The 13,171-nt window shown below is 33.6% G+C and overlaps 1 protein-coding gene across 4 annotated transcripts in view; it reads left to right on the plus strand.

Annotated features, from left to right (window-relative positions):
• Positions 1-13,171, plus strand: part of TBC1D19 (TBC1 domain family member 19) — a 159,653-nt gene that overhangs the window by 53,604 nt on the left and 92,878 nt on the right. For all 4 annotated transcript variants that reach the window (XM_061419854.1, XM_061419855.1, XM_061419856.1 and 1 more), the window contains 4 exons: positions 3,526-3,600; positions 4,659-4,722; positions 5,897-5,943; positions 9,805-9,915. In XM_061419854.1, the coding sequence (XP_061275838.1) occupies positions 3,526-3,600; positions 4,659-4,722; positions 5,897-5,943; positions 9,805-9,915 (297 nt within the window). The remainder of the gene's footprint in view (positions 1-3,525; positions 3,601-4,658; positions 4,723-5,896; positions 5,944-9,804; positions 9,916-13,171) is intronic.

Raw genomic sequence — 13,171 nt, forward strand, 5'->3', positions numbered from 1 at the left:
GTAGTTTGAGCATTCTTTGTCATTGCCCTTCTTTGGGACTGGAATGAAACGGACCTTTTCCAGTCCTGTGGCCACTGCTGAGTTTTCCAGATTTGCTGGCATATTGAGTGCAACACTTTCACAACACCATATTCTAGGATTTGAAATAGCTCAACTGGAATTCTATCACCTCCACTGGCTTTGTTTGTAGTGATGCTTCCTAAGGCCGACTTGACTTCGCATCCCAGGATGTCTGGCTCTAGGTGAGTGATCACACCATTGTGGTTATCTGGGTCATGAAGATCTTTTTTGTCTATTCCTCTGTGTATTCTTGCCACCTCTTCTTAATATCTTCTGTTTCTGTTAGGTCCATACCATTTCTGTCCTTTATTGTGCTCATAATAGCATGAAATGTTCCCTTGGGGTCTCTAATTTTCTTGAAGAGATCTCTAGTCTTTCCCATTCTATTGTTTTCCTCTATTTCTTTGCATTGATCACTGAGGAAGGCTTCCTTATCTCTCCTTGCTATTCTCTGGAAATCTGCATTCAAATGGGTATATCTTTCCTTTTCTCCTTTGCCTTTAGCTTCTCTTCTTTTCTCAGCTATTTGTAAGGCCTCCTCAGACAACCATTTTGCCTTTTTGCGTTTCTTTTCTTGGGGATGGTCTTGATCACTGCCTCCTGTACAATGTCATTCTTCAGGCACTCTATCAGATCTAATCCCTTTAATCTATTTGTCACCTGTACTGTATGATTGTAAGGGATTTGATTTAGGTCATACTTGAGTGGTCTAGTGGTTTTTCCTACTTTGTTCAATTTTAAGTCTGAATTTGGCAATAAGGAGTTCATGATCTGAGCCACAGTCAGCTCCTGGTCTTGTTTTTGCTTACTGTATAGAGCTTCTCCATCTTTGTCTGCAAAGAATATAATCAATCTGATTTCGGTGTTGACCATCTGGTGCTGTCCATGTGTAGAGTCTTCTCTTGTGTTGTTAAGGTTGTAATACTTGCTCCCCCAACCCCCACAATCTGGATTTGAGGGAGCAAGTGGCAGAAAGCTTATTAAAGGAAATTACTTTTAAGGCGAGATATGAAAGTTGAGTTAGATTTTTCCAGATAAATTTGGGATAAGAATGTTGAGGGTGGAAGTGGGTTGTATTACACTAACTAAAGTTTGGTCATGAATAATATACCCAAATATATTTGAAGTCCTGCATCTAAGAGAACTCTTTATAGGAAAAAGAAAAGAGAGAGAAAAAAATTGAAAACAAACTAGTAAACGGAATTAGTTTGGACTGTATTTTATGAAATTTATTGAGTATTCTTTTATTCTTGAAAACCTATTTCTATATATTTAGTAAACTAAGTCTTATGCATTTCACACAGCTTTGTATTTCTCTTATAGATGATTTTTTTCCTGTTCATTCATTACTTTGGCAGTTGTACCAGAATTTTTCTAAATACTTGCAGCATAACTAAGAGTAGAAATCTGTTCAATTATTGAAAACTTATTATGTGCTCGATAAAGTGTGATATGTGCTATGATAGGTGAAGGAAGAGATATTGTGAGAATCTGTAGGCAAAGGCACTAATATTATCTGAGTGGGGGCCAGGTAAGAGCAGGCTTAATAGAGGTGAAGACCTGAATGGTGAATATAATTTATTCAGATAACATAGGAATAAGTATGTTGGGATAAGAGTAGAGCATGGAGAGTTTATTCCAGATAGAGAGTAATATATCTAGATACGTATGTTAATGAAGAAACTCTGAATAATGATAGCTGTAGTAAAAACTATCAGTTATTGAATGATTATTATCATTGTGTCACTGTTCAAAGTACTTTACATCTTTAATTTTTATAGCAATCACGTAAAGGAGGTATTATTATTCTATTTAATATTATCTGATTTTAGCTGTCTTTTATAGATAATATAATATATAGTTATCTCCATTTCTCCTCATTTGGTCTAAATTTTGGAGCTTTGGTATTATTCTGTTTTTTGTGAGTCAGAAGTGGCCGGTGCTAAAAGACCAAAAAATTTTGGTGTTTTAACTTGGCATTAAAGAGAATAATTTACTGAAGTATGATGTATACGGATGATCAATTTATGACTGACCATTAAAGTTAACTTATTATTTCAAGTTTATGAGAAATACCAGGGACAAAGAAGAATGTAATCGATATGGTGAGAAAACAGTAAGACCAATCTAGATTGTGACACATTCCAAAAGACATCTGCCTTGGACTGCTCAAAAAAGCCAGTATGAAAAAGAAAAGGAGAAAAGCGCACTAGATTAAGCTATACAGAAAGAGACATAACAACCAAATGTAATGCATTAATTTTTAATGGATCCAGGATTTAAAAAGATATAAAGACATTTTGGGGGATAATTGGAAATTATTGAATATGGGCTAAGATGATATGAAATATTATTTTTAGTTTTCTCAGGTGTCATAGTGGTATTGTGGTTATGTAAGAGAAGGTTCTTATTCTTTTTTTTTGAAACCTGGACAGTCATTTTATTACATTACTTGATGCTATAAATTCCTTGCTATTTCATTATCCTACTTTATTTTTTTTAATTTAATTTTATTTAACTTTACAATATTGTATTGGTTTTGCCATATATCAAAATGAATCTGCCACAGGTATACATGTGTTCCCCATCCTGAACCCTCCTCCCTCCTCCCTCCCCATACCCTCGCTCTGGGTCATCCCAGTGCACCAGCCCCAAGCATCCGGTATCATGCATGGAACCTGGACTGGTGACTCGTTTCATATATGATATTACACATATTTCAATGCCATTCTCCCAAATCATCCCACCCTCTCCCTCTCCCACAGAGTCCAAAAGACTGTTCTATACATCAGTGTCTCTTTTGCTGTCTCGTATACAGGGTTATTGTTACCATCTTTCTAAATTCCATATATATGCGTTAGTATACTGTATTGGTGTTTTTCCTTCTGGCTTACTTCACTCTGTATAATAGGCTCCAGTTTCATCCACCTCATTAGAACTGATTCAAATGTATTCTTTTTAATAGCTGAGTAATACTCCATTGTGTATATGTACCACAGCTAGGTTCTTATTCTTAAAAAATTCATAGTGAAGTATTTAGGGTGAAAGATGTTTGGAAAAATTACAATATAATAATTTCTATAAAATTTTATTTTACTAGGTCATTAATGGGAGTCTCAAGTATGAAAGATTTATAAAGTACTTAAATATAGCTTACCTTTTTTTTTAAATCTGCTATTTCCACATCTGACTTGTTGATTTATTTTTTTAATCTATCTTCATTCCTATCCTCCACTAGAATGTCAGTTCCATGAGGATGGAGACATTTTGTTATTCACAGCACTAAGGATAGTATCTGGCACATAGTAGGCAGTAATCAATATTTGTTGAGTAATCTAGTGAATAAGATAACCAATCTCAAGCAACTTCACCATTTCTATATAACTCATAATGTCTTTAATTTTTTAAAAATCACTTTTGGCACTGTTAACCAAAAATAATAATAGACTGTTCCTTATGTTTCAGGGAAGTTGGGAAAAAAGAATTTTGAAGAGTTTAAATAGTATGTGCACTGAACTGAGTATTCCATTGGCACGAAAGGTACTTTTAACACTTAAGTATTTCATTGTGAATCATGTACTAGCAAGCATCATGAAATTATAACTGCTAGGCAGATTTATCTTTTTTTTTTTTTGTTACTGGTATACAGCTTTTTGAAACCAAAGTCTATAAAAGGTAAATTATGTGGATGTATTTTATATAGTTTTCTATTGCATATGCTATAATGCTTTTTGTAAAAAAAAAAAAAAAACAAAAACCTGTATCAAGAATAAATATAGGCTGTACAGTACAGATTATTTGGAGATTTGTCTGTAAAGGTTATAAATGCACTTTAAAGATTTTAATTACCTCTAGTCTCCTTACCCGAATGATTTATCATCTCTCTAGAACTATTTAGATCTAATACTCAACATTTATCTGTAGTTCTGGGCTTTGATAGGGGAGAGATGAAAAGGAGAGAAAAGCCACGTGAGGAATGTTCTGGGTCTTTTATAGCTGTTCAAGAGTAGGAGTGAACAAGTTTCTCTTCACTTCATCCTCCCTACACCTATTTATTCCCTGCTGTTGGACAAGATATAGTGAATGTACATTGGATAATATCCAAGCACAAGTCACTGAAGGCACCAGAAGGATGGTGTAAAAGAGGATAAATTTATATGAAAAACTGTCTAAATATGTAGTATTGTGTAATATACTGTCTTTCATATAGGAAGATGATGCTACTGACTCACAGTCACACTCTCTTGGCCAGCCCCCTTGTGATGCATTTCTGAGATTGCTGGATGGGGTGAGAGATGTAGTATGTGGCTGAGGAGCAGTCTTTCTTTGTGAAATTTTACTGGCCAGCACATATCATTTGCCTTCTATTTTAGACTCATTAGTACCATATTCTAACCGAGCCATTAAGACTGCATACAATGTAATAGTTAAATAACATTAAGTGTAATTCCCAGAAAAGCTAATCATATGTAATGAAATTATTTTTTCTTGTGTTATGGTAGCTTATATAAGCTTTTAGATAAGGTATTGATTCTTATTTTTCAGCTGCATTGCTTAACTTCACAAAACGAAACCAATTTTAAAATTACCTTTTTTAGAGGCCAGTTGGAGAACAGAAAGAACTTCTCAATAAATGGAATGAAATGGGAACCGACGAACCAGGTACATATGAAAAAAATATTTTCAAAATGTGGTAGTGGGAAAAAAATTGTTCTTTTAATTGTGGATCCAAAATAACATTATTAACAAGCTCTTTTTGGAAAGATAGCAACTTCCCTTCTCACTGATTTATTATCATCTTTTTTTTTTTTTTTGCTTAAACTTCTACTTTGCAGTTTAAAAATTCCCGGCTTTAGTCACTATGCTCCGTTATTTTGAGAATATTTAAATCAGTTATTTTTTTAATCAGCATTTGAAAACATTTTTATGAAAGGATAAATTAGAATCATTCAGTGGATTTCTTAGGCTCATAATTAAGATAATCTCAAGCTTTAATTACATTGAGATGTTAAAATGTGTTACATTTTGAAAAGTTTTAAGACCTTTAAAATGTTTTAAAATGTTTTTAAGAATTTATTTTGGTTCATTTTAATGTTTAAAATTGAGTCTATCAATTTTAAAAAACATTTAATGAGTGATAAATATATGTATAAATTAATTATTGATATATGTAAAATAATTGTTTAGGTAGACATGTACATAATTCTTCACCACTCCTTCTTAAAAAATAGCTGGGGCCTGGGGAGGTTGCAAAAAATTTTGAGCCATCATAAAGGAAGCAGTGTGTTATAGAAATTCAGAAGGAAGAATAGTTCAATATAACCTGAGGCTTCCGCAGTGGTTCAGTGGTAAAGAGTTCTCCTGCAATGTAGGAGATGCAGGTTCGATCCCTGAGTGGGGAGTCGCATTTAAGCATGCATGCACAAAGGAAGCAGTGTATTATAGAAAGTTCAAAAGGGAGAGCAGTTCAGTACAACTACAGATTCACTGAGAATTTATTGTTTGTGTTCTAAGTACTTTGAGAATTCTCATGTAGAACTTTCATATGATATTGACATTGTTTTCCAATTCAATTACAAATGCTCCATTACAAATTTATGGAAGAGAGGACTCTTCAATTTCTTCTAGAATATGCTATCTAGACTATCAAGGGAAGGGACTTTCTGTTTTTGTTAGTACAGTGCTTAACACAGTGTTTGACAAATAATTGATATTCTGCAAATATTTGAATTAACCTAGCTGCATAACAATATGAAAGAACCGTTATAATTTATTATTATTAAGGATTTGTATATTGTAACCGAAATTCTACTTTAATCTGTCTTATTAATTCTAGATTTAAGCCTTTTCAGACCTGTTTATGCACCAAAGGATTTTCTTGAGGTAGGTTCTGTTGGTTAAATATATGTATATTAATGAGGTAAAAATGCAAAAGAAATGATGATATTAAAAAACATCTCCAGGCAGAAGAATCACCATATAAGAAGCCCCAGAGCCATGAAAGCAATGGAATAACCTTATCAGATTTGTGTTTGGAAATTGCTCTGGGAAAATACATGGTAGTGTGGAAAGATTAGAGGGAAGTAAATCAAGAAGATTTGATTAAAAATTAGCAACTATAAATCATGTAGCCTGCTGGCTAGCACAATAGGTGCTCAGTGAATCTTTTTCTTTTTTCTTTTTCTCCCTGTTGTAGCAGTTCAGACAAGGCATGATAAAGGTTTGAACTAAGAGAACAGCATTCAAAATGGAAAGACATCAACAGACTTGAATTTAACAAGATGAGAATTTAACAGATTTTTAAAAAGATTTGGGAATTTATTAGATCTAGGGAGTATGAGAAAAAGAAAAGATAAAGATGACCTTTAAGTGTCTAGGTTGGATAACTAGGCAGAGTTAACTTAAGATACAGAATACAGAAAGAGACACAGGTCCATTAGTGAAGATGATGCACTTAATTAAGTTTGAGAGGGTATTGACATTGAAGAGGAACTCTTTAGTAGGCAGTTAGAATTCACTAATTATTTTAATTTGCTCATCTTTAATTCCATTTTTTTCTCTTGTACCTTATATGTAATCCACCAGGAAATCCTTTCAGCTTTACGTTTGAAGTATGTCCAGAATCCATTCACTTCTCATCACTGCCATTCCTAAGTTGCTGATCCAAGCTGCCATCTCTTGTCTGGACTATTTCATAGGCCTCTTAATTGCTCTTACTGCTTCTACACTTCCCCACCTAGAATTTATTTTTAGCAGAGTTTCTAGAGGAAGCCTTGTAAATACTATTCTGAAGAAGCCACTCTTCTGGTATCCAGTGGCTTCTTATCTCATTCTACTTAAAACCCAAAGTCATGACAGTGGCCTAAAACACCCTATTTGATCTGATACCCATCACCTCTCTGAGTTCATCTCCCATTACTTTTCCTCCTGATTTTTCTACTCCAGCTGCTTTAGCTTGCTTACTTTCTCCTGGCTTTCTCCCATTTGAGGGTCTTTGCTCCTTGTTTTCTCTGCCTGCATTGCTTTTCCCCGAGATACTTGTGTGTCCATTCCCTCACATTCCCTTATGTCTTTGCTTAAATGTCATATTCTCAGCATAAACAATATGGTCAATAGTATTGTAATAACTTTGGAGAGATACAGACTTATTGTGGTGATAATTTTATAATGTATGCAAATGTCAAATCACTTTTAGTACAGTCTGAAACTCACACAATATTGTATGTCAACTGTATTTCAATTTAAAAAAGAACATTCATGGGAAAAATTTAAACATATACACACACAAAAAAATGTTACCTTCTCACCAAATCCTTCCCTGGCTCACCTCTTGGAACTCCTTATAACCCTTTTCTGCTTTGTTTTTCTCCATAACCTTTAGCATCATATAACATACTGATTTTCTATTTTGCCTATTGCCGCCTTTATTCTGTAACATGGAAGCTTTGTTCCCTGCTGCAACAGTCACACAGAGCCAAATCAGATAACTGAGAAGACATACAAGATTTCAGCCACAAGGATACACCCACATAAAGCTTTCTTTCAGCAAGAGAAAGAAAGCACATGCAAATACAAAGAAATAGAAATTTCCAGTCCCAGCTCCTTTCTCAGTAACACAGGATGCACTTTGCAGCCCTTTCTCAGTTACACAGGATGCACTTTGCCTTTGGGTTATGAATCACCAAGGTACGTGCAAGATACAAGTTACAGCACAAGCTTTCTAATGAGTCTTTTATACCCTACTGGTAATTCAGGTGCAAACTATCAATCTATACATTTTCAATAAACAGTAAATAAATTGATATGGAATGCCTCCAGGGGACATTAAGTAGCACATTATAAATGACTAGTTAGTGCATTTCATCCCATTTTGGCCAAGGGTCACTGCTAGATGTCCCTGAAGCTAAGATAGGAGCTACCACAAACCAGCTGCAAGTTGATCCTGTCCTAAACTACTCTCTCTCAAACAGGTGTAACAGTGCTTACCACATAGTTGCTCAGTAAATAAGTGTTGAGTGAATGAGTAAATGAATGATTTAATCTTTTGCATTTTTTTTTTCTGAACCTGTTTTCTCAGATACAAGTTTGCCAGCATTGTTAGAAATCATTTCGAGCCTTTTAGAATTATAAACAGTCTCCTTTTAACTTAAAAGAGAAGTTACTTTGGTTTGAAACTGCCTTTATACTGCTAGTGTTATTTCTCTTAGATTATTAAAGATTTCTCTCAAACTCATCCCTTTCCTAGCACTTAAATTTCATATAATTCTTATATAATTAACTTTATGTTTTCTTCTTAATAATCATAGCACTCTGTTTACTTAAGGACTATTGCTGAATTGATTCTTTTATTAGTCATACTGAGATTCTTCTTTGGCTCAGGAAAAGTTTTCTATAATCACTTCCTTATCGTTTCTGCTTTTCTAATATTTTTTTCTTTTCTATTGCCCATGTATTCATAGTTTTTCTTTTCAATTCTATGTTTTTAAGTTTTCCATGCACTGTGATCCCTTATTTGCATAATTAGACTAAAATTGTATTGTGCTATATTAGTCTATATTTAACACTGTTGGTTCTTTGCTAAAACATTTTTTAAAAATAAATTCCTTTGATATTTTTAGCTTCGATTTAGTGTTTGAAATTTTAGGCAACTCTTTTGCACTTGTGATATATTTAATTTTGTCAGCCATTAGTTATCAGGTTATTAATGCCTACTTCAGATATGCTGGTGTTTCTGTCATTATAATCTTCTTCACTGAATTCTTGGTTTCTTTCCCTTCAGAGTTGCAGTTTAAAAATATTTTTGGAAATTATTATTATTTTCTCCCTAAAATACATGTTGTTAGAAAAATAAGAAAACACATATAAGAAGAAAATTTAAAACAAAAATTACTTATAATATCATCATACAGCAATAAACACTACTGTAATTTTTAATTTAATAAACATTGTGGTATTTATTAATTGTGGCATATTAAACTATATTTTATGTACATAAAACATAATTTATATAGGTAATTTCCTCTACCGTAATGTTTAAGTAGTCTTAAACATCTTAAATGTCTAATATTGAATGTCTTAAAATATTAAATGCATAATATTTTTCTGTTATAAACAACACTTCCTTTACCTTTTTTTTTTGCACTATCTCTGCAAGCAGTTTTAATTATTTCCATAATCATACTCACAGGAGTGAGATTCCTAGATTAAAGGATATGCAAATATCCAAGATTTTTAATTTTGAAAAATATTTCTTGTTAGTTTGGCTTCTGAAAAAGTTTTTTTTTACCTTTGGATTTGATTTAGAAGCAATACCATATGATGTTATTCCACTGTCTTTCTAGAAACTTTTCAGCATCTATTTTTAAAAGTGTTAGAGTTGGTTCTGAGGTTTTTCCCTGGCAAATACTGAAATCAAGCAGTTTAAATTTTTCTGTCAGTTTTCCTTGTAAAATATTATATTCAAACAATTTTTATTTTTTCGTAACATCAAAAAGTTTTTCTTTATAACTGAAATTTTAACTTTTTAGTATTTGATAGGTCATCTGTTGGAATATTAAATTGAAAACATGTTTATGGTATTTCAACATTTTAACTCAATTTTATAGTGTTCAGAATGTGATTAAAGTATAAGCATAACCCAAATAATTTTTAATTTTGTGATATACTAAGAATATCACTGCCAATTTTATAAGTGTGAATTTTGTATAAAGAAACTAACCAATTTCGTTGGATTTGTTTTTAAAGGTATTAATTAATCTTCGCAACCCAAATTATGAAAATGGTGATTCTCTTAGTTTCAGGACTCATTTGGGCTTAATCCAAGTTCCTCTCAAAGTAAAAGACATCCCTGAATTGGTAAGTATAGGTAGTTCAAAATAAATTAATATATTTTAGAGGGTAACCATTGGAAAAATATTTTAGTTCAACATATATTTAAAGTAGTAGGACAATCTGCTCACTAAATAAATGAATAAAGTGAAAAATTTCTTTTTTATTGTAAATATGTTCTATAGAGAGTGAGTTGCTTTGCTAGTAGGATTAAAGGTGAGTTTTCATTGACCTATAAATGCTTTTGCTTAATTCTTATTTTAATAAACAGCATAGACTTATAAGACCTCTTATTGGGATTTCAGTGCCTGATGTGTAGCTATAAAACTGATTGAAACAAATTGTGAATTTTATTTAAAAATTTTAAGGAATATACATTCATTTATTTCAACCAACCTTTCTTTAAGCTCCTAATATGGAAGACACTGAGGGAGATAAAAGAACATAAGATGAGTTAAAGACTATCTTTGCTCTGCAGATTGTCACATTTTGGTAAGGAAATTAGTTTTAAAATAGAATAATTGTAGTAAAGTGGAGAGATTTCCTTACAAAGAAGTTAAGAAATTACCACCAGTCTTTCTTTTGTTAATTACCCCAAAATAGTAAGGAGCACAGAAATGTAAATATTGTCTTTGGTGAAACTAAGAAACAACTAAATTTTAAAGTATTAACATAGAGAACTGATGGGAGAATGAGGAATGACTCAGACGTGAAGAAGAAGGTCAAGCCTTATTGCTTCTGAAAGGTGGGAGATATGGATGAGAAGTGTGATGGTAATCAATTTATTACCTTTCAGCTCCAAATCTACTTTTTAAAAAAATTGAACTATGGTTGCTTTACAATATTGTATTAGTTTTAGGTGTACAGCAAAGTGATTTAGTTACATACACACAGATACACACACATACTGTTTTTCAGATTCTTTTCCATTATAGGTTATTACAAGATATTGAATATAGTTCCCAGTACTATATAGTAAATCCTGTTATTTATCTATTTTATATATAGTAGTGCATATATGTTAATCACATACTCCTAATTTATCCCTACCTCTCTCTTTCTCCCTTTTGTAACTGTAAGTTTGTTTTCCATGTCTGTGAGTCTATTTCTGTTTTGTAAGGAAGTTCATTTGTTTTATTTTTTGAGATTCTACATATAAGTGATACAGTATTTGTCTGTCTGACTGATTTCACTTAGTATGATAATCTCTAGATCCATCCATGTTGCTGTAAATGGCTATATTTTGTTCTTTTTCATGGCCAAGTAATATTCCTTTGTGCATCTGTATACCACATCTTCTTTATACATTCATCTGTTGATGCACACTTAGGTTGCTTCCATGTCTTGGTTGTTATAAATTGTGCTGCTATGATTTGATTTAGAGTTTTTGTCTTTTCTTGATATATGCACAAGAGTGGGATTGCTAGATCATATCATGAGTTTATTTTTAGTTTTTTAAGGAACTTCCATACTGTTTTCCATAGTGGCTGCACCAAATTACATTCCTACCAACAGTGTAGCAGAGTTCCCTTTTCTCCACACCCTCTCCAGCATTTATTATTTATAGACTTTTTGATGATGACCATTCTGACCATTTGTGGTTTGTAAACCTACCTTTTTTTTTTTTAAATCCTGTTTTATTATACTGGAGCTGGACCTTGTAAACATTTCCTTTTTGCCAACTAGCTTGACATTAGGCTTTGTCAGTAGTGGTTTCTGGAGAGACATTGCAAGACCATAGTAGGATAAAGGGACTTTCCATGTACAGAAGCCAGCAGAGCAGCAAACAGAAGACCCAGTAGTATTCAATTTGGCAGCCCTTAGTCAACCAGCTCCAGCCTGTACTCACTGGCAAGATTGTTCTTCACCTCTGGTCTGCATGTTCCTGGGGCAGGCACACCCTCTCCTTAAAAGTCTGAATCTCAGTCTTGAGGACGTGGGGGACCTTTCCTGAGTTCTTCCTTCCTTGGTTCACTCTCCTTCAGCCTAGAAGCCATAGTTGCTTTCTGCACTTGTTAATTCTGTTTTTCCCTGTTCACACTTGTGATATGGTTTCTATTTCTTGACTGGACTCTGACTGATACAAGAAACCAGATGATTTTCTCCCTGGAACTTTGCAAAGAATGAGGAATTGGAGATACCACATGTGACAGAAGACATTGAGGAGACATAGAGATTGTATAAAAGGGTTTAGACCCCCAGGCTTGTCCCATCCTTCATTTTCTGGCGACTCCTCCTCCCCAACAGGAGACCAGAGGTGTATATAATCATTGCAGAAAGGCCATGAACTCAGAGACCTCAAATGTAGAGCTGAATAGGAATGAAGCATTGTATTGAAAACAGAAGAATTAAGTGAAGGTTGACCAAAAGAAAGAAAGTGAAAGCTGGCTGTCTATAAATAAATTTTTCAGACTAAAGCCCATCATACTCTGCCCAGGCCTCAAAGACAGAGATTCCAGTCAATTGTTCATTGCCTCAATCCGAAATATGACTGACCAGCCTAGGCTCTCCAGATATTTGAAATTTTACAATTTGAAAAGCACAGCTCAAAACTAAAACAGACCCTGCAGAGAAAAATAAGGAAGAAGAAATAGCCAATTTAGGAAATGAGTAATTATTATGACCACCAATATAGTTACCTCAGGTTTGAATTTACGTCTACACTTGCAGGATACAATAGGCCAAAACCTGGTATAAGGCTCAATTAGATTTGTAGAGAGATACAGAACAGAAAACACGGCATGTCAATATATCATGTAGATCTTCATTGGAAGTCCTTACAGCCTACCAGCTGCTACTTCCTAGCCCCTACAAGGAATGCTTGCACATGGAAGTAACAAGGTTACGTAGGTACAGCATAGGAAAATCTCAGGCGCAATGGGAACTGTTTCTTGTAATGCACATGAGCACAGTTTCCAAGTCCTCTCAAGAGGCACACCAGGTAGCTAAGGCCTGTGTTTTCCAATAGGTTCTTTAGTCCACTTACAGTCCTTCATTTCAGATGAAATGTAACAGTCAAGTGTCATTTTTTTTTTCAGTAAATTATATTGCTGGTTATGTAGCTGGCTTTCCTCTCCACAATTTTTTTTTCATAATCCAGTACATTTTCAGGGCAACAGTGCTGAGAGAAGGTAAATACAAAGTAATCTTCACGTGGACAAAGAGGTTAACCTTTTGTTAACTGTATCTTCCCAATAGAAGACTTAAAGGAAACATTAATATTCCCAGGGAGAAGATATTACTCATGAAACAGGAACAGAATTTCATTAGAATAACAAAACAA

This window comes from Bos javanicus, chromosome 6 (assembly GCF_032452875.1).
Source record: "Bos javanicus breed banteng chromosome 6, ARS-OSU_banteng_1.0, whole genome shotgun sequence".
Taxonomy (NCBI): Eukaryota; Metazoa; Chordata; class Mammalia; order Artiodactyla; family Bovidae; genus Bos; species Bos javanicus.